The 21,747-nt window shown below is 41.3% G+C and overlaps 1 protein-coding gene across 1 annotated transcript in view; it reads left to right on the forward strand.

The window, feature by feature from the left end:
* The window catches only part of RTTN (rotatin), an 85,619-nt gene that overhangs the window by 17,867 nt on the left and 46,005 nt on the right, over positions 1-21,747 (forward strand). The window contains exons 16-30 of the mRNA XM_033154818.1: positions 755-871; positions 1,808-1,944; positions 2,719-2,893; positions 4,262-4,361; positions 6,072-6,160; positions 7,607-7,724; positions 8,784-8,880; positions 10,589-10,657; positions 11,296-11,484; positions 12,492-12,731; positions 13,631-13,775; positions 14,854-15,008; positions 16,417-16,636; positions 18,993-19,121; positions 20,353-20,457. Coding sequence (XP_033010709.1) covers positions 755-871; positions 1,808-1,944; positions 2,719-2,893; positions 4,262-4,361; positions 6,072-6,160; positions 7,607-7,724; positions 8,784-8,880; positions 10,589-10,657; positions 11,296-11,484; positions 12,492-12,731; positions 13,631-13,775; positions 14,854-15,008; positions 16,417-16,636; positions 18,993-19,121; positions 20,353-20,457 — 2,085 coding nt within the window. The remainder of the gene's footprint in view (positions 1-754; positions 872-1,807; positions 1,945-2,718; positions 2,894-4,261; positions 4,362-6,071; positions 6,161-7,606; positions 7,725-8,783; positions 8,881-10,588; positions 10,658-11,295; positions 11,485-12,491; positions 12,732-13,630; positions 13,776-14,853; positions 15,009-16,416; positions 16,637-18,992; positions 19,122-20,352; positions 20,458-21,747) is intronic.

Below are 21,747 nucleotides of genomic sequence, written 5' to 3' on the forward strand. Positions count from 1 at the left end.
AAATAAACAGACATTAGTTATCTCCATTAATTTCAATAAGTTAACTCTTGAGTAAAACTGACTTGAATACCACCCAGTATTTTCAACCCGACAAGATGTGGACAAGATGCAGTCCATCCTATGTGGAAGTGGTCTAGGCACTCAGGTAGACTGGTGTGGGAAAGGACATTGGTTGTCATGCATCTGGGACCCAGCTGTATTATTCTATATCTTGAGTTGTGGAAGGAGACACAGTCAATGTCTACCATCATACTGTTGGGTTTCTGAGCTTTCAGGGAATGGTTTCAAAACCTTTTCAAGCTTGTTCTTCATTTTGAATGTGAGAGACGTTCAGATCAGAGATTTCTTACCAGAGATTTGGTACCAGGTTTGTTGACACGTACTCAAAGGATAGAATAAAGTTCAGCTATCGTGCTGAGATTTATCCCCCTATTGCAGCCAGTCTGCTCTGTGGGAAGTAAGCAAAACCAACCACCAGCTGTAAAACATGCCCTAAACCGTAAGGCAGGGAAGCTCTTTTTGCCATTTTTGGGTGGATGCTTTGCTATAAGGCAGCTGAGTCTTGCACTCTACTTGAAGACTATTTGATAACAGTAGGCTCATGATAGTATTTCACCACAGTTGGATTTAAAACAAAGCACAAAACTATTTGATGTTAAAGCTTCCAAGGCACAGCCTAATTTCCCTTTATAGCACCAACAAATTGGTTTGACCACTCTTTATTCTGCTACCTTGCCTTCTCTCATTAAAACAGGTGTGCTCAGCCGCCACTTTTATGCTGATGTATGTTCTTCAGGGCCGATTGATGATGGCAGAAGTGACCTGGAACAAGTTTATTGAGGCCCTCCATCCTGTTGTTCCAATTCTTCAGGTAATTTCGACTTCTATGAGTACAGTTTATCTTGAACTAAGCTTAATTGCTTTGCCAATAGCAGCAGCAATGACATTGGATATTCTGAGTGAATGCTGGAGAACAATGTAGCATTAGGCTTATTTCGAAATGGGAAAGCTTAATTTCAAATGGATTATCCAGCATTTTTCTGAATAGTTCTTCAGAACCTTATTCTCCATAACCATCTTAAATCCTTGTTGATCCTGACTCAGGGGACAAGTTATAGATTTCCTTGTATATCTTGAAGTTTCTTGGTAGCTCAATTTGCTGTAGAATCATTGCTCCTTCTATCTCATGAGATTAATCCAAGTGATTTTACGACCATGAGAATAGTAGTGCTGATCCAAAACATGTTTAAGAAACATGTGGGCATACATGTTCACTCATTCATGAAATACAAATTGGGGTGAAAGGTTTGCCACACAGCGTTGGTGTGTAGTGAAACTGCCAGAACAGTTTGGAACGTGTGTGTTTGTGATCTTTTGAAAATTGAAAATAAAATAAAATAAAATAAAATAAAGAAACTGCCAGAACAGTGGGGCAAATCAGGATTGATTGGGGGGGGGGCAATGCAACCACATACCCTTTCATACTCCCCTCTGATGCAGCAGCCAGTCAAGGGAACAGTGGTTGTGAACTGGTATGAAAAATGTACAAAGGCTTTTTCTTTTTCTTTTTAAATAACGAAACATTTCCAGTCTTCTGAAATTATAACTGAACCTCTCAAAAATTTGGTGGCGCACTTGTTCATATAGTGTTGATGGTGTTGAGCAATCACCCATCAAATGAATTAGGCCTATAAACTTGAAATTGCCCATTACTCAGGTTGAATTTACTGTTGCCAAGAAAATTATTCCAATGCATGACTTATTATTCTGTTAAATGGCCGGTGTGAATTTTTAAATACACATTTAGGGCTATGCAGACACAGAAGACGCTCTGGGTAGTTGCATCCTCTCACTGAGTGAAACAAATGCTGAAAAAGAAGGGATTCTCCCCAGAACTACAAGACTTAAAGCTGCCTTGCGTCTTCTGTTCTCAAAAAAACCATTGTGAGTATATCTGCAATATTTTTTTTGTGTATGTGGAAGACTGGCATTACATCTGTCATTATGACCTGCTTGCAGAGAATTCCAGATGGACTAGATTCATGTGCAGGTGGTACTGGACACCCCAATAGCAGTTTTTCTATGGAAATTTAATTTGGCCTGCTTTAAGCAAGGAAAGGGGGAATAAAATGTAAGGGACAATGCTCCCACTCAATAAATTTTCTCAGTGAAAAGTAGCACCATCAAGATGCTCAGAGTTAAATAAATTAGGCCTATCCGTAGATCCCCAGGCTCTTGATTGCAAAAGCCCAGGAGCAAATAAGTAGGGGGACATAGGTGCCACTGAAGTAGAGTGAGCAGCTGAAGAAACTCTTTGTTTAAATCTGAAGGAAGGACTGTTTAGACATTAGTAAGCTGCAGTGGGAAAAATAATAAAACCAACTTGTAGAACATGACAGTTGCATTTAGAGTAACTCTTATCAGTGTTGAATGATAGCTGGTCAATGCAGTTTCCTCTTTCTCCCCATAAATTATCATTTGGTTGGTTCTTTATATATTCAAACACTACTTCAGCCCAGTGTGGCATAAGATATTGGGGAAGTTCTAGTAGCAGGTGTACTGAAAACATTGCATCCTATTTAGAAGGGGATGGGGACTGAACACCAAGCATTTCTGCATATATGTGTCTACTTTAAAATTTCAGGGCATTGTGTATAAACTGAAGAGCAGGAAATGTTTTCTAGGGAAAATTCAAAGCGTACATTTTATTTTCCTCAGAGTCCGTTCCACGGCGCTCAAACACTTGATGTTTCATCTTACGAATGAAGAAGATGCAACCCTGAGGCACCCACTACCACAGAGTAGTGTCCTTTCAAGCGTCCCTAACTTACTTATTGTGGAAAAGACTGTTGAACTCAAGCTGGGAGATTCAGCAAGAGAGTCAGTATTTAAGGTGAACAAAGGAGCCTTTTAACAGAGATTGCTAGCATTGAGCTGGAGCTGTATCCCCCAATGCAAGAGGGTTCCAGTGTTGAAGATGCTGTTGAAAATATTCTGTGCCAGCGCTGAGGAGAAGCGTGGGTTTCCTGGTAGTCACTGTGAGCTGAGGGACGTGGCTGATCCAGAGGAAAATGATAGATATGGAAAGGAGGAAAAGGAACAGGTTAGAGGAGAGAACAAGCTGTGGAGTGAAAGAAGCTGCTTTCATGGGGTCCCACAGAGATTGAACAAAGCATGGAACGGCCTGAGTGAGGAAGAGATCCAGGGAGACTGTATAAGGTCACATGTTGGGAATAATCAATTTTAAAAATGTGGGTTCCTGAGGCAGAAGGTCAGTCAACTGGCACTTGTTGAGCGATACTTCAAGTAATGCTAACCAATGAAATATGTTAGTCCATGTTTCTAACTTCAGTCTGTTTGGGTGGTCTTAAAGGTGAAGGTTCTGAGCCAAGTGGGGCAAAGTGTCCTTAGTCTAGATCATATCTGGGAATCAGTGACAAGTTTCCTATGTGCAAAACAGAGGTAAAGGAGTTTCTTAAGGAATGTCCATAGTTATTGATGAGGTTATTGGTAAGACAGTGTGAGTTGAGAAAGAAAGAAATAGAGGCTTTTGTTTTCACCATGGTTAATTAATGACCAAGCGTAGGATCGTGCTTGTCTTGGCAGCTGGCAAAGAGATCAGGTGCAGAATTAGGCACTGGTGTCCACCTGGGATTCTTGTACTTTTTATATTACATTGTAAGTAAATATCCTTCCAATGAGGCCACAAGCACAGCAAAACGTACACCCACATTGTACAGTTTGCCTGTAGAGCAAAGCTGAAGAAGGAGATTGTGGCATATGCAGAAACAAACACCTTGGCACCAGTACTTTAAGAGCAGTTATGGACAACCTTTGTCCTTCCAGATGTTGCTGAGCAACAACTTCCATCAGCCCTAGCAAGCGTGGCCAATGGCCAGGGATGATGGGAGTTGTAGTTCAGCAACATCTGGCAGAGGAAACGTTCCCCACACTTTAGGGACTTTGTAAGACCTCTGGTCCTCAAATTGCTGTGCAGTCAGCCCCAAACAGTGTAGCCACTGATCAGGAATGATAGAAGTTAGAGTCCAACAACAGGTTCCCTTTCCCTAGTGTAAAATACACTAAATTGATACTGTGTTTGTGCCCAAAGGATCCCCTGTAGCCACTTAACATTAGGCAGAATGAAGAAACATCAAATCAACCCTTATATGATTGAGCTGAAGGTGTCTCTGCCCCTGAAGGGATTTCAAAGGCAAATATTTTTCCAGATAGATAATGGTATGTATCATTTTATTTTTAGGCTGAGACTGTTGAAAAGCTGTATGATATCTTTATCTCGGACACAATTGATCTAGTTTTGAGGAAGTCAGCAGCTGAGCAGCTAGCTGTAATTATGCAAGGTAAAGTGTTTTTCCTACATACTTTTACCAGCAGTAGTTCATTCACAGAGTTGCTTCCTCCTTGGGAGTAGTTTTGGCATAATTTTTTAGCATGGATGCTCCATCTAACCCCTTTTGAGATAATCTTGTGACCTGGATTGATTATTTCATGAATGATTTATTCTGACAATTGTAATAGGTATGCACCCCATCGACTGTAAGCCTGCAGGCTTTTTTAAATAAATAAATAATATCAATCTAATAGACAGGGGACAATAGCAAAAAAGGATGTGGAGGGAACAAGAAAACAAGCGAATTCAGACACTATGGAAGCAATTGTAACTTAGGTTATGGAGGCGTGGAGCTGCAGATCCACTACCACATCCCAAACCCTGCCAGTTCACACTGATCAGGGCAGAGGATGTGTGGGGTGGTTTCCTGTAATTTTTTTTGCTAGGCAGCTCTGAGCTGATGTAACTGATGGGCCCAAACTGCAATGGATATAAAGGTGCCACACCCTTCCTTGAGGGACGCGGGTGGCGCTGTGGGTTAAACCACAGAGCCTAGGGCTTGCCGATCAGGTTGCCAGTTCGAATCCCCGCGACAGGGTGAGCTCCCGTTGCTCGGTCCCTGCTCCTGCCAACCTATCAGTTCGAAAGCACGTCAGAGTACAAGTAGATAAATAGGTATCGCTCCGGCGGGAACGTAAATGCCATTTTGTGTGCTGCTCTGGTTCGCCAGAAAGCAGCTTAGTCATGCTGGCCACATGACCCAGAAGCTGTATGCTGGCTCACTCGGCCAGTAAAGCGAGATGAGCGCCGCAACCCCCGAGTCGTCCGCGATTGGATCCAATGGTTTGGGGGTTCCTTTACTCTTCCTTGAAACACCCTGTTTTCGTACTTTTTGATTGTTATGCCTGGTGGTGCATTCAACAATGGTTGCTTTCTGCCCATCTGGCCAAAGCTGGGATTTCCACTGTGGCCTTTCCTTCAACTAGTGGTACTTGTCTTACCTGACAGAGTCTGTTGGGTAAAATGGCATCAGCATGGGACTGGGAGCTAGAGTGCAATTCTAGCTCATTATAAAATTTACACACATTTTTTGTGGCTCAGGTAGAATACTCAGTTGCGGGAAGGGAGGGATAAGGAGTCAAGGTTGGTCCTAGCTGAGCTGAAACATTGAACTTGGCTTTGTTGCAATTGAGTGTTCCCCTCACTGTGAGTAGCAACTAATTAAATGGGATACCTTTTATAATGATGATGCCATGTTGTACATTTTGCGGGGCCCAGAGCAGGGGCTACCAACATGGCACTCACTGGTGAACATGCACCCACAGGGTCCTCCTCCCCCACCAAAATGAGACTGTTGTGGGCAGTAGATAGTTTGCAGTGATGTCCTTGGTTGCAGTGGTTGGTGTTCACACAGTTTGCAAATGTGCTGCTGGATCCCCAAAAGTTGGGGACTCTTGACCCTCAGATGTAAACTAGAGGAAGGGAGTAATAGTAGTAGAAGTAGAGGCAAGGCTTCTGTTTTCAGTGGAATCATATGATTATCATAACAACCAATTCTAGCTTAATGACTGCAGGGAAGAGGCACACTTTTGGGGTGTCCTGGGTTTTACTTTTTGAAATATGGCAACCCACAAGTATCTTCAAAACACGGTGCTAAATTATTAGTACATGTGTGCCCAGCATTTGAGTCCTGCTAATTTCTGTCCTACTCCCTTTCTAGATTCTAAAATGCATGAAATCATCAAAAAGATGGGTGTCATAGACAAAATACTTTCATACTTTGCTGAATGTGTTGACCAGGATGGCAAGGTAAAACAGAATAACAACAGGATGTGACTTTTTTCAGCCTCCACTTTCCATCTTGCATTACTGTATGTTCAATAAAAAAATATTTCATATAGGAATTAGATGCTTTAAAAATGCAGTTGTAAAAATTGGCAATTGAACACCCTACTTTTTAGTATTTCCACTTGATGAGCAAAACTAATTGAGTTATTTGGCTCTTACCTCAACATAGTGATTAAGCACATGCAATTCAGTGGAAGATATTCCTGTTCTTTAAACCTGTTATCATCAGTCTGTATGTAACAACAAAAAATAACCAATGACCATAGTTCTGAATCTAGGGAAAAAGACTTGCAATTAAAAAATTCACAGTAGTTTTATCAAATAACTTTCTAGGTTTGTGCCTTCAATATTCTTGGTGGGCAAATTTTGCTGTTGATCTGATTAAAAATACTATTTAGACTTTGATAGGTATAGCTGGGAAAATAAGTATTTTGAAGACTGTTCATTTTTGGCTTTGGCATATAGTAGAAGAAGAAACGCTATGTTTGTAATCCTTGGGCGCTAAACCATGAACAAAACAGCAAAAATACAATGAAATACTGTATAATACAATCCAGTTAAACATAAGCTAATAAAAGATAAGACATAAACAGTTTACAAAGTCTCTGTAACAGGTTTTGTTTTTCTGGTGTGGTCACTAGCCACTGGGTGCTTTCCTCCCTCTGCATGTGAAGGGAGAACTTTTAAAGTTTTGTCTTGCAATTTTGAACAAACCATAGGTTCCTTTTTTCTCAAAATATGGGAAAGTGTTTTGTGGTTTACATGAGTCACAGATAGTTATCAGAACCAGGATATGAATGTGAACCATGGTTTAGGGTTATGGGTTAATTGCACCAGTGATAAGTGAGGCTTCTATTCATTCAGATTTGCAGACTTCCTTGTTTTGAGTGGAACAAGTGTAAGGGTATGAGTGTCACTTCATCCTTGTAATAATTATTCCACCCAAGATGTTACTACTGCACCAGGTTGTGTCTGCTTTCTGCCCTGTGACTGAGACACGTCCAAGTTGCAGAGACTCCCCACCACAGCAAGAAGACACAATGCATTCTATATATGTCTTGAATGTCTTTCAAATTTCCATCTTTATTAGCCGTTGTGAGTGTCAAAGAGAGAGGAAAATGCCCTAAGGATGAAAAAGATGAAAGACATGTTGTGAACTCGTTCCATTCCATTTATACCTTTACACCTGAATATTTAAATATGAGTTTTAGAAATGGTCATTGGGTCATCTAGGCCTGGGACAATGGACCTGAAAGAAAAGTGAAAAATTAGGGCTTACATAGGCTTTTTGAATGCTTTTTAAGTTTCCAGGGAAGCAGAGAGAGTTGGGGAAAAAGAGAGAAGGTACGCAGAGTGCCGGATGGCATAATGCATTGCTGTTAACAAAACAATTTCTGGTTTTGGCAGGTTATGGGGTGTATGATGTTGCCATGTCTTACCCTGTTACGGAAACTAACATATGCAGATCCAGCTAAGCGGCTCTCCCTGGCCAACCAGCCTTCTGTCTTGCTGGTGTTATTTAGAGGTAACTTTACAGAATTATAACTAAAAACTGTGCATATCCTTGTCGTTCCATGGGGGGTGGGGAATGCAAAAGCCATGAGAGGGTAGGGCTTTTACCAGAGTGTGTCATTTTATTTATTCGGTTAGTGGCTTAAACGTTCAACAGCAAATTGTTGCTTCAGATATTAAGGCTAGGATGGCCCCAAAGGCTTACTTTTAAACTAGTTTTTAATGAATTACATAGGATTGATTTGGCATGTTAAGTGGACCCGTTTCTTTATTTTAATATCTTTCTGTCGTACAGCACAATCTTACACGTCAGAGATGGGGAACTTGTGGAACCTCCAGATGTTGGGCTACATATTAGCCAGTTGTCAGGGACCCGTAGCCCTCTAAGTGTTGGGACTATGGGTTCCCCATTCCTGCTACACATGTTTATTTGGAAACAAATTCTTCTGTTTTAAAGGGACTTGTTCCTTAGGACTGCAGCCTCTGTTTCTTTCAAAAACTACTGTAATTTAAACTGTAATTTAAGTACCAACTCCATTGGTCTTATAAATAATTTGCTGCCTCCTGATTTATTTGACCCAGGACCACTGGCCATGATTACCAATGGTTTGGAATTCCAAAATTCTGTCAACAATTTTGAGCTGATTCACTGTTTTCTGAGGTTGCTGATTCACTGTTGTGAACCTCAGATTAAACATCTGAATAGGTAATCAGCCCTTGGAGAAATGCTATTTCTAAATGCTGTTTCGATTTAGCATTTTCTTTCCAAAAACTTTAAAGATGTTTTCATTACTTCGCCTGCAGCTGTATATAATGAATTAATATTTCTAGTACTTCTCGGAGATGGATTACTTTTAAAAAGCAAATCCAAACTTGGCAGTTCTGCTGTAATTAGTAGTTTAAGGCTGCAACTCTTTGCACACTTAACAGGGAGTAAATCTCATTGAACAATGGGACTTGCTTCTGAGTAGAGATGCCTGGGATTGTGTCATCAGCAGACTTGAATATTTGTATAACCCCGTGGTCATGCTGCTTAGCGAAATATTTTAAATTCTTTTTGTTCTGTTCTTAGTTTGCTTGTTATTCCAAGATTATGGTGCTGTCATGAGTGAAGCAGCAGCATTGCTTTGTCTACTACTGTTTGATGAGGCATCAAGAAAAGAGATGTGGTAGGTGGATTTATAGTGACTGCTTTTATGCTCCTTTATTTTCTACCAAGCAAAATATTTGTTCTCCCTGTTCCAGCAAAGTTAAATGTAAATTAAAAGCAAGACCTGAGCAATATTTGACCTGTTGGTCTAATTAGGCTCATCAGGTCATGAAGATTGGCCCACCAGGCCGTTTTGGGCAAACCACATCCAGTTTATTGCACCTTATGTTTGATACGATGCCAGGCGTGACAGAAAGCTTGAAACTTCACACTGGAGCTCTAGAGAGTCTCCTGATACTCTGAAGAAGATCTTTGAGGAGCCTAGTGCCTATGAAGCGAAGACTGCAGGGAGCTACATCTCTTTGCCCTTCTGCTGGTAGGGTAGTCCTATGAGTGGAACTCTTCTCACAGGGTGCTCCTGCTGGTGGGAGCTTTGTTAGCGTCTAAGCCCATTAATTTTGGAAGCCTAATGCCAAGAAGTTCTCTTAAGGTTTTAATCCACGACCCACTAAGTGTTTTGCCCAAATGAACTGAAATGTTTGGCAGGCTTTAACCAAAAGAGCCTTATAGGGTACATAAAAAGGTAAAGGGACCCCTGACCATTAAGTCCAGTCGTGTCTGACTCTGGGGTTGCAGCGCTCATCTCGCATTACCGGTTGAGGGAGCCGGTGTACAGCTTCCGGGTCATGTGGCCAGCATGACTAAGCTACCTCTGGCAAACCAGAGCAGCAGACGGAAACACCGTTTACCTTCCTGCTGGAGCGGTACCTATTTATCTACTTGCACTTTGACATGCTTTTGAACTGCTAAGTGGGCAGGAGCTGGGACCAAGCAACGGTACATAGTGAGATTTTTTTTAAAGGCCATTGTAATCAATTTCAGAATTGAAACACATGCCCAGTGTTTTGATCCTACACTAGCAGTTAATGCATTAACATAGCTTTTAGTAGCTTAATACATATTGGAGTTTGATCTCAAAGGTCAAATGCATTGTTAGGGATAATGTGTTGTGAATTTTTACTGTTGGTGATACTGCACAAGCCCTTTTTGACTAGTGTAATGTTTTGGTTTATTAAACAATTAATGGTAAACAACTTTAGAGCCATCTAAACCAGGCATAGGCAAACTCGGCCCTCCAGATGTTTTGGGACTACAACTCCCATCATCCCTAGCTAACAGGACCAGTGGTCAGGGATGATGGGAGTTGTAGTCCCAAAACATCTGGAGGGCCAAGTTTGCCTATGCCTGATCTAAACTTTCCATTTTTTTCCATAGTATCTTATGCTCTTTTTCAGTAAAATAAATTTGTTTTGCACTCATGCACACACAGGCTTTCTCAAAAGGGGTTGGTATCTTTTGCTTGGTTTTCAAAAGTAAAATATTTAAAAAGTTAATTGTTTTTTTAAAACTGCGCCCAGTGCTGCAGCTCTGCTGGTGCAATCGACTTCCATCTATGCAACAGAGCTTCCTCTCCTGCCCCCTCCAGCTCCCTGGGTGCCCTCCAAAACCAGCTGTGGGGGGTTGGGAGAGTGGTAATGGGAGATGAGTGAAGCATCTGCAATTTTGGCAGTGTGGATCAGCACACTGTGAGTTTGTGCTAAGCTAAGGCCCTTGTGTCGTATCACAATGTTTAATGCATTGGTGTAAGTCACAGGGCAGTTAATTAATTGATTAACCCATGGAGTGCTTCTTTAATACAGCTATCTTCCTTGTTTTCTTTTTCGTAGGGCTGATACTTTCCCCTGTGACCCTTACAGCATTCTTCCCTTTAGTTTGCCTGTGTCTGTTGTGAGGCGGTAAGTCTCTCCTCTCTGCGTCTTTAAGAAAGTTGAAAAAAAAAATCTTTCCAGTAGCACCTTAGAGACCAACTGAGTTTGTTCTTGGTATGAGCTTTCGTGTGCATGCACACTTCTTCAGATACCAGACCAACACGGCTACCTACCTGTTTAAGAAAGTTGTATCCCTGGTGTTCCTCACCAGGAAGTGCCATCAACAGACCACTTTCTAGGGAAGCCACTTCATATGCACATCATGAAAGCTGTGAATATTCTCATACTGAAGCATTTTTCAGCTGATGGGATAAGTAGCAGCAAGGTCTTCGGAGTATATCTTCAGGAATTGCAATATTCAATTTTTGTATTCTACTTTAAGTTGCTTCTAAGCTAGGGCCTAGCGAATGATATAAGATCATTTTAACACCACAGTGTTGTGGAAGCAAAGAAGATGTGGGCCCTTCAGTCCCTTGGATAGGAGACCACAGTAGATCGTGTGTAAGACTGGGATAACATTATAACAAAAAGAAACACCTAAAGTCTCTTTTAAGCCATTTACATACAGATTAACAGTTATTGCCAGAAGATTAGCAGATTTATTAAGTTTTCAGATGATAAAGAACTGTTTTAACTTTTGCCATACCCCCCTTCTCTCCTTAAAGGTATCATCTGCCTGTCAGAGTCAAAGCTCATCATGCTGTGAGCCCCAGTTCAGTGGTGTTACCATTTCCTTGTGAACTCTGGGCCTCGAAACCAGTGTCGGACATGCTTAAAATGGCTTGGAACTTGTCTTGGTTCCATGGAGTGGATAATTTACTGAAACTCACTGATTATGAGACAGGAAGCAAAGAGTAAGCTATTCACCTTCATTGAAAACTCCCTCTCGAATCCCCTCATGTGCTAGAATTTGAAGCAGGAAGACTATTTTGGGTGAAGGACTGGGTGACAACTGGAATTTGTCGGTGTCTCCACCAGCACTTCACGCTGTACGGTCTTGTCCTCTTTCCATTGACTGTAAATGTAAGGAGAGCAAAACTGGGTTAAGTCTGGATGCTGCTTCTAGTTAGAATGTGTGATTAGTACAATGAGACTGTGGGAGTCAAAGCTGTGGGAAGCACATAAGTTCTTAAGAAGAGCTCTGCTGGATTAGATTGAAGGTCTATGTAGCATTCTGTTCTCACAGTAGCCAACCAGTTGCCCCCAAGAAACCCCATGTGCATGACATTAGTGCAGTCACTCTCAATCAGCCATTAGCTCAGCCAGTCCTGTCTACCAGCCATCCCAACTGTCCAGCCTGCCTTTTGCATACTTTTTACAAAGGGGGAAAATTAGCAGTGGTAAGTTCTTCCTACAGCAGAGCCACTTGTGTTAAAAGTATGGATGGTCCCACAAATGTTGTAGGAGTGTCCAATAAGGCTATGAAACATAGAGATATAGTTCCCAAAGCTTTCCCATATCAGTGCCTTAAATACAAGACCTCTGCCATCCAAAGGTCTCTCTGTTAATACCGTCACACAATGGGATAAGTTTGGGAAATGGAAGGAGAACACTAGAGAGGCAAGTGATGGGATTGCAAATCCAGTTTGATTCAGTCTTTGTAAATTAGTTTCATGTGAGATTCGCTAATAAATGAAACATATTTTCAGTGATAGATCTCGTATTTTGCAGACAGCCTCTTAAAACAAGACACATGCTGCCCAAAGTTTCAAATCAAGAAAAAATAATTGGATCAAAGCCGATTTCATCAAAGAAGGCAAAATGTTTGTTTTGCTTCATTCACTAGTCTCTTTAAAAAAAGAAAAAAAAAAGAAATCCTCAACAATCAGAAATCCTCAACAAATTTCCTTTTTCATTTCAGATTTCCAGATACATTAAAGCTCTCCTCGGAGAATATTATTACCCTGAAGATAACTCATGCAACCAGTGGACTGCAAGATTGTCTTAATTCCATCATTCGAGCAGTGTCCCACAGGGAAGTTCGGGCCGCTGTCACGAGAATGAATTTTTACATTCTGAATGACAGGCTGGCATTAATCTGCAGCAGTGGCCCTTGTGGGGCCACTTTGAAGTGCTTGGCTTGGCAAACAGCATTAAGCAGGTCAGTGTGTAAGTGCAAGGTGCATAACTGGCTACAAAGCCGCCTGTCACAGTAGATTTGGCTTTGAAAGTTTCAAAGATATCCAGACTCTTTGGAGTCCTTCGAAGCATTTGGCACTGGAATAAATATCCTTTAAAGTGGTAAACCCATCTGTGTTTAGCGGCAAGTGGAGGGGGAGAGTGCTCAGATTCATAGCCTGACTAAGGATAGAATGAGACACATGCGGCTGAGTCACGGTCCTCTTTCTCTACCCATAATATCTACTATTAAAAAATAGTAATCAGCTGCCCCCACATCTGACGAATTTCCCCCAGCTGATGAATTCAGTTTCATTGGCTGCTTTCTCATCCCTGTACTAACCTAATCAGAGCCCCCGGCAGATAACCAGAGCTCAGCTTGCATCAATGGCTTGGGCTGAGCAGTGAGTGGCTTCCCCCTTTTCTCCTTCCCCCTTCAACCTTGTGCCCCTCCTGCCAGCCTGTTGGACGCAAGTAGATCCTTGGGCATTTAGATGGTTGTTGTTGTTGTTGTTGTTGGTGGTGGTGGTGTCTCCAGGTCTGTCTCTCGGTGCACATAGCAGTATCTCACAGAAGCAGTGGGATAGATCATGTAATGAGAAAGACAAAAGGGTGGATGGTCTGCCTTCTCCTCTGCTAAACTGTCACATGGATGGCATGAAATTTCGTAACTGCAGCTCATGATGTGTCAAAACGATTTTTAACATTTGCACACCGGCACTTTGTACTGAGCATTTTCACTTGCCATCTGTATGTTACTGCTAGCTTTCTTCACATATCTGAATATATCTTTATAATTCAAGCCTGAAAGATGGAATGGGGAATATCAGTCAAAGCTTATGCTACACCTGTGATAATGATAAATTCTTGCTTATACTGAAGGTTTCTTCAGGTGCTTCCAGCTTCTTCAGAGGATGAGAAACTCCTGATTGACATCGTATGTTTCCTAAACAAGTTTCTTAAGGAACAGAAGATTATGTCAGATGTAGAACATCTAAAATGGATCATGGATGTAATCCTAAAGCATGTAAGACCCTGACAAACAACTGATTTTATAACTAGGGAGCAGGCAGACAAACCAACCCCCCCCCCATATCTACTACACTGGAGGGAGTTTAGATGAGAAAGAGGTGTCTGTCTTCATATACTTCTGAAACAAGGCATGTCAGCAAGGACAATGGAGCTCACCTGGCTAACAATCTGCTGGATCAGCTGGTCCAGCTACCAGCATATTTCCAGACTTCAATGGCACAGTTTAATTTTTTAACAAGTTACAAATGGCGACCAGCGCAGTGCTAGAGGCAAACATTCTCAAGTTTGAAAGGTGCCTGGCATCTCCAGATGAGGCTGGAAAAGATCAGTTAACAGTGGTGTGAAACCTTGAGAATTTGCCTGTACTTGGCTGGAGGGACCAATAGTCTGACTTGGTCTAAAGCAACTTCTTTCATTCATCTGGTTCAAACAGCAGGAAAGAGATAAGCTCAGTAGCAGGTGATGTGCCGTTGCTCACCTAGCTTCCCTTTGCTGAGTGTCTCTGCTGGTAAGCAATAGAGGAACTATTGGGGAGCTTGGATGGTGCAGGTACAGCAGCAAAGCCATTCTGTTGCTCAGGCTGCACAATCGTATTCTGCAAAACAGTCCCAACAAAGATACAAATTAAGGGATAGAGTGCATATGCCAAGCAACAAAATGTTGCAGTTTTAAGTTCTGGGGAAATACCATATGTGTACTATAGAATTGACAAGATACTTGAGCATCTTGCAGTGAATGAGTAACAGATAAGTTTTTATTTCATAAAAAGATCTCCCCCCCCCAAAAAAAATAAGATATCTGTTGTGTCAGAAAAGTGATATCCATAGAAGCTTTTCCAGGTGATAAGCCACTCTAATCCTCTCGTGTCTGTGCCAGGAGTCTTGCCACCATCTAGTTATTTGAAATTTATGCCTTACTCCTCAGTTTGTTTTGGGCAGTTCATTATCACTATTTTCTTTAGGTAAAACATAGTTTGAAATGCTTCTCTGTGTGACAGTACGATTCCCCAGCTCTGGTGGAGAATAAATAATGAAATACCTGCTCTGATAACATTTCACTGATCTTCTCTGCAGAATCCAAAGTCTCTACTCGATCTTGTAGTGCAGCCAGAATCCCAGCAACAAGATGAAATAGATGACCTAAAGACTGCTGTCAGGCAACAACTGCAGAAAGAATTGATTGCTTTCTTGAATACACTTCTGCTCAGCTTCATGTCTGCTACTGACAGGTAAAAGCATAAAAAGTTATCCATAAGACATTTTATTCTTAAAAATATTGTTGCTATATAGTATGGAGAGGTAGTTTAATATATCAGGTGTTGGTCATGCTGCATGGAATGTGACCCCCCCCAGCACACATTTGATTTCTTTTTCCAAAATTCTGTAAGCACCAGCTTTCATTTTTACTGGAAAGTTACATGTTTGTGAAGAAGAGTTTTTGACATGCATGCAGGATCCACCTTGACCTGTTGAGATGCTTGAGATGTGGGGGGCAGAAGAGACCCCAAAGCATTTTCTGGCACGTGCAGTCACTTCACATGGCCAGCTGGGCCTAAGTACTGACCTGCATGAACTGGGAGTGTCCCCTAAAACACATCCAACACATTTCTGCTGCTGCTGCCGCCTGCCTCATTTCTGCTTTGGATTTACTTTATTCTGGTCCTCCATCAAGGTCCATTAGACTGGCAGGTATCATTTCAGTGGTGACCCCACTTGAATCAGCCCTGATCTTTTTTTTCCTGTTTAGCTTTGTGTTGTGCTGACTTTTGATGTATGTTGGTTGTTTGCTACTGGTGCTTTTTATTATTTCTGTTCTGCTTTGATTCTTTGTAAGCCATATTTTGAGGGTTTCTCACACTGAAGAGCAAGGTATATCTTTGTTACATGAATAAGTTTTGTCAGTTGTTTCTGATCTTTCCATTGAGGAACCCTGGGGCTCTCTGGAACACAGGTTGAAAACTGTTGGCCTGAACTGATGATTTAGGGGCCAGAGCTTTGATGAAAAGTAAGAAAGACTTTTTGAACTTGGCCAATATGTTTGCAGTCAACTGCATGCCTTAAGGCTCACAGGCAGGATGATGTCTTGACGAAACTGAAGATTGGACAGTAAGGTGCCTGCTCATTACTATTAGAAAGAAGAGCGCACCAATGTGTTGGCTTTTAATATTCTTGTAGCAGTTAAGCACCTTCTGCTTGATTGCAAGCTACAGAACTCTTGTTTTGTGGCCGATAGGTTAATCTGTCTGCTTTTTCTCCTCTTCTCCCACTGTTTGCAAGGGGGAGTCATTATTTGTGAATCAGTACATACATTACTTAATGCCAGGGCTGAAGTTCTGGAGATTCTGCAGCCATGCATTGGCTGGACATCTCTCCAGCTTCTTCAAGCATTTTCTCAGTTATAGTGAGGTCCCTGTTATATCCAGCAACATAAAATGCCACAATATGGTGAGGCTTCCATATTCTGCCATCATTCCTGTCTACCTCCTTTGAATGCCCCCTTTCTTCTTCTGGTACATTAGTGTATCTAAACTTAAATTATATGAACTATATATTTAAACAGTCACTGTTGCTATCCAGTGAATAAACTAATTAATTAATATGTAATGCTAGAACCTTGAATCTTACGTTTCGTTACAGGAAAGACCTAGAGCTTACTGGCTATTTCCGAACAGAACTCGCTCTTAAACTTCTGCAGTATTTACGAGTAACAGATGCCCCCCATTTCTATGGATTACCTTCTCTGGAAAGAACATTAAGAGGCATGGTTCATGTCACTGCGCTCCCAGGCTGGAGTTCGTACTCTGTTACAATGGAGCCATTTGCCATTTGTAAGAAATACTTAGCAGGGCTTCTTGAGGTTAGTGAATTATGAATACAGATCTCAATGTGACTGGTAAGCAGAATGCAGTGGGTTGGATTCGTAATGCCCTTTCACAAATGGAAGGGCTACTTCTGTTTGTGGCAGCAAGTAAGATGCTTCTACGCAAGGAGGGAGAGGAGGTGATTTTTCTAGCCACCTCCTACGCCATTCTGATGCATCCTCTAGCCCTTCAGAGCAGCTTTTCTGGAAGCTCAAGAGGAAGGATTGATTTTATGATCAACACCCCCCTCCTCAACACATGTTCAGTGGGTTTACCCTGTAAGCAAAGTTTTGCTCACAGGAAGTCTGGATCCAAGCCTATGCATTAATGTCTGTTTTTTTACTAATAGATATGGAACTTTAAAAAAATACTGTTATATTATCATAACTTATAATGATTACACAGGGGGCTGCTGCTTTGTTCCTTTGGAAGCAATAAATCCTGGCTTAATATGACATCCAGGCACAGGATCATGGGTTATTTTCCTCCCCATGAAACTCCCCACACTGTAAAGCTATTGGGAAAAAGTATGTGTTTATTCAAAAAGGCATCAGTGCAGCAACTATTGCAAGATAAGATGTAGAACTTGAGGAAGTGGGAATAGGAAGAAAAACCACAGGAGGGACTGTGAACTCTTGGCAGGAAAGATACCGACAGGCAAGGAAGTTTTGCAAGCCAGAAGAACTACAATTGCCATCACCCACCTGTCCACCCGCAAATAGCACTGATGAGACAGCATTTGAATGAACTCGTTTATACTGAAATACTGTTCAGCAAAGAATATTTCATTTTTGCAGAAAGCTCATTATACAATAAAGCTGTTAGGTTGCATTTGAAAGACGATAGATAAACCCATGGATAAGAAGCAATAAAAGCTGGTTGTAGCTTCCTTTTGATGTCTTCTTGTCACAGCAGTTCTTCTGGCATTTAAAGCTAGGCAGAAGTTTGTAAGTAATGCAATAGAAAAAAGTTTCCCTTACATGTGGGCTTCCTTAGTCTTTTAGGTCTCCAAACCCTTTTGGAGGTCTTCATTATGAAGCAAGAGTTTCTTTAGGGCAGAAATGTTGCCATTACTGTCATTCTGTAACAAACATGTTAATGTTTTTTGATAATCTGTTGTGGTAAAATGGGGAAGAAGTGGGAGTTATACCTGAATTTGGATTCTATGTTGCTTAGATGTATAAATAAAATATTATTTAATAGACTTCTGCTTTTCTTTCTAAATTCAACTCTTAAACTGTCATTGTTGGCTAATAACAGGGCTGTTTCTAGAAAGGGCTGGCCTTTTACATAATTGTTTGCATCGAACGGAGTGCAGATGTGTAAGTCCTGCTGATGGCTGATTATATAAATTAAAAATGAGATGGGATGCCGTGATGCATCTCTAATTGGTGACTAAATCAGATGAGATCTCAATGTAGAGTGGCTTCTGAAATTGGAGCCATTTAATTGAGGTTTTTTGTTTTTTTGTCTGCTTTGTATTTCTTTCAAAGAAAGCTAGTAGCTCTTACACAGCTTCCCATCTGAAATGGTCACTGACCAGATGGTGACTGCTTCTGCTTTGTACTACAGGCTTTTAACCTCTTTAAAAGCAAATTTGTGTGTTTACTTTGCATATCCCGAAAACGACAAAATTAATGAGCGTCTCTGTATTATATTTGTACAATCCACAAATAATCTAAAAATTATTGAAACCCTAAATTACTTAGTGCAGTGTGTGTGTGTGTGTATGTATGTATGTATGTATGTAATGCTGTGCTAGAAATGAAACAACAGGATTTTGTCATGAAAGTAACCTTCTAGTCTCTTGCCAAAGTATCTAGCCAAGAAGCAATATCATACTTCTCATAAGAAATATAGATCTGAAGTGTAGTACGCCTACACAAAACATATGTACTTCACGCTTCCCGTAACTAGCAACAGAATTGTAGTCTTTATCTTGCCAGAACCTTACATACTGCTTTGTTATGTTTGTGCCCGAGGCAGCCATAGATATCATAATATTATCTGAGTTAGGCACTAGCACTCCCTGCATATGCTGACCTTACTTTGTTACAATTTTGCTTCTTTTGTGGAGACCTGTTGAATGTAATAGTAAGATGGGGGAATTACCGATCCAGAAGAAAGAGATAAATGACGTAAAGTGTGAACGAGAGTTGCTTGACACAGGAACAGGATTTAGAAATGTCTGCTTATAAAACTGCTCTTGAAAAAGGCATGGGAAAGTGTCTATTTAGTGAAGTGAAGAACTAGTTGTCTTTGTGGATGCCATTGAATCACATCTGCAGTTCAGCTTACATACATCAGAACGTAGTTTGTGGTTAAGCTCCCGTTCTGTGTTTTTCTTTCCAGGTCATCTCATCTTTTTATGTCGAATGGGGAGGAAATGCCATGTCTTTCATGGGGAAAGGTGTCACAAAGAGCGCCATCCTTTGTTTGCTTCACTTGTCCCATGAAATGATGTCTCAGGCTCCAAATACGGTAAGAGGAATAACAGCGGCCCTTGTCTCTTAGCTTAAGCTACTCGGATAACGTGCAGTTACTGACAGTTCTAATTAGCTGTCAACTCTGTGCACCACCAGTAGTATGTGATAGCAGATTTGCATTTCAATGGGTGCATTTGTTATTGGGGTCCTTGGTAAACAATTGTAAGTCTGAGTGTTAACACGAGCACCGTGATCAACCTTTGCTTCTTCAAGCTGTACACAAATGCGTTCATGGAACAAAAAACCATCCTTAGTTTCCAGACAGGAATGTGTTGCTGCAGTAGCATCCAAGTGAGGCCATAACGGTTGTAGGGAGGAGAGAATCAGTGTGTTAAAAATGTTTTTCAGAAGAGGGTTTGGTACTTGGTGATATTAATATTCATTTATAGAATGTGGGGCACAACTTGTTTAATATATGTAGTTTATGTGTTCTTTGCCCTGTACTCAAATCCACTGGAGTGGAAGTAGCAAAGGGTAAACCTTGGAAACTGTAATACAAGCATTCCCAAACTCAGCCCTCCAGATGTTTTGGGACTACAACTCCCATCATCCCTAGCTGGTAGGAACAGTGGTCAGGAATGAAGGGAACTGTAGTCCAAAAAACAGCTGTAAGCCCAAGTTTGGGAAATCCTGGTGTTTCCCAACCCCTACATGGTCTGGTAGGGGTCTAGCTTCTCAACCCCCCAAGAAATAAATATTGAGATCCCAATTAAGACTTGGAATAAATAACATGAAAATTGTTTCCCACTGCAATGTCATTCCTATACTGGAGGAAGTTGGGCTAGAATAACTGATCATTTCAGCTCCGTGCAATTTTCTACTCTTCCCTTGTCATGAAATTGTATTTCCAATCTGGTCTGTCCAGCAGTGACTTTCAGCCACAGCAGCTCAAATGACTCTCTGCATTCATGTGGCTCAGACAGGTTTAAACTTTGAATAGGTAGTTGTATGTCAAATGAAAATTCTGCATTGTAACCAACAAGTAGCAGCTGAGGACTATTTCTTTAATTTCCTTTCAAGGTATCATTACCAGATTACACATGGCCTTACTGTGCCTTATGGTGCCCTTAGCATTGGGATAGAGTCTCCTGTCTTTGCGCCTTATTGTAGGTAGTACCTTAAAAGTGCACACTAATGCACAATTTTAAATGCTGGAATAAATAATAACTAGATTGTGTTATATGAAGGCTACCTTAAGGTTAAGGAGTCACCTGTTTATCTTTTAGGACTGGATATCTCTCTGGTTCTTGCCATATAACAGCGAAGAACAAGTTGTTTCTCGGCAAGGCTTGGCTTGGCTGATTCCATTATGGGTAGACAGAGATCCAGAGGTCAGTAAAACCCTCTCCGTTGGAATTGTTGCTTCATGCTTGCAATACAACAAATATGTTGTTGCTGTCCAATCCTCACAAGGTCAGTTCAGCATTTTTCATGGCAAGTGCACCGTTGCTGCCTAGCAAGTTTGAGCAGCCAACTTTCCTCCCAACCTTGGAGGTGTGGAGGCAGATGAAGATTGTCCCAGCAGTTCTGTGATGATTTAGTGGATGCTCAGTACTGTAGAGTGAAATTCTCTGCCCTCTGGAATCATAAGAGCCCTGGCAGGGAAGGTGTATTGTGCTGTGCTAAAATTGGGAGAAAATTCCATGCATTGCTTCCACTGGAGTACAAGGAGTGTTGCACCCACACTGCTTTGTCTCATGTCCAACTCTCCTCCTGTATAGCAGCGGGTAGGGAAACTGATTTCCGTCAAGGACAACATTCAAACCATGTAATTTTTTTCTACTATCCTTCTCTCCCTCTGGATTCCTCCCACCTGAAGGTTGGGGTGACTGTTTGGTGACTGGAATTACTTTGTGGTTTCAACATGAATTGTTACAGTAGGAAGCTGACACCAAGGAACTTCACAACCAGTTGTGCACTCACTGCGGGTCTCCCAAGCCCCACTTGTAAAAGATGCCCAAAGGACTTGACTGTATAATTGTGCTGCTGCATAAGTGCAGCATGTTGACAAGCTGTATTATGGCGTCTGTCAATATTAATGAACACTGTATGCAAACTTGTTAATTGAACACAGCTAATGGTTAAATCATATAAGCTTTCTTTCGTCCTCTGCCTCCTCTGGTATTTTTAATATGGCTTTTGGCGCTTAACAGATTGCTCAACCCTGGAGGATAACAACAATGGGTAATGAAGGCTGAAGGCTGTACATTTTGCTTCTTGAAATATTTGTCCCCTGGGTAAATTGAACATGGGAGAAAAGGGAGATGACAGCAGAGGAAAATATCAATTTTTCATAGCAATATATTTTTTTAAGACACAAGAAAAGTTGGGAGGGCAGAGGTGAAATAATCTCTTCCGTTCCAACAGTACCTTGGCTACTTATAAACTAAGTTGGAATTCAAGAGAATAGCTGCTGTTAACAGCTTCTTTTGCCTTTCAGTGCAAGGATCAATATGAGAAACATGAACTGCAGAACAAAAGCCTCTTTCACCTTTTCTGCTATAATACATTGCCTAGTTCTGCCAAAAGGAATTTTGCATATTTTGCTGCAGTATAAGCCAGCCACCTCTTGCAGATGCCAGTGTCATTGTTCACCTTAAGGGGCTCCTCATCCATTCTTC

This window comes from Lacerta agilis, chromosome 7 (genome assembly GCF_009819535.1).
Source record: "Lacerta agilis isolate rLacAgi1 chromosome 7, rLacAgi1.pri, whole genome shotgun sequence".
Taxonomy (NCBI): Eukaryota; Metazoa; Chordata; class Lepidosauria; order Squamata; family Lacertidae; genus Lacerta; species Lacerta agilis.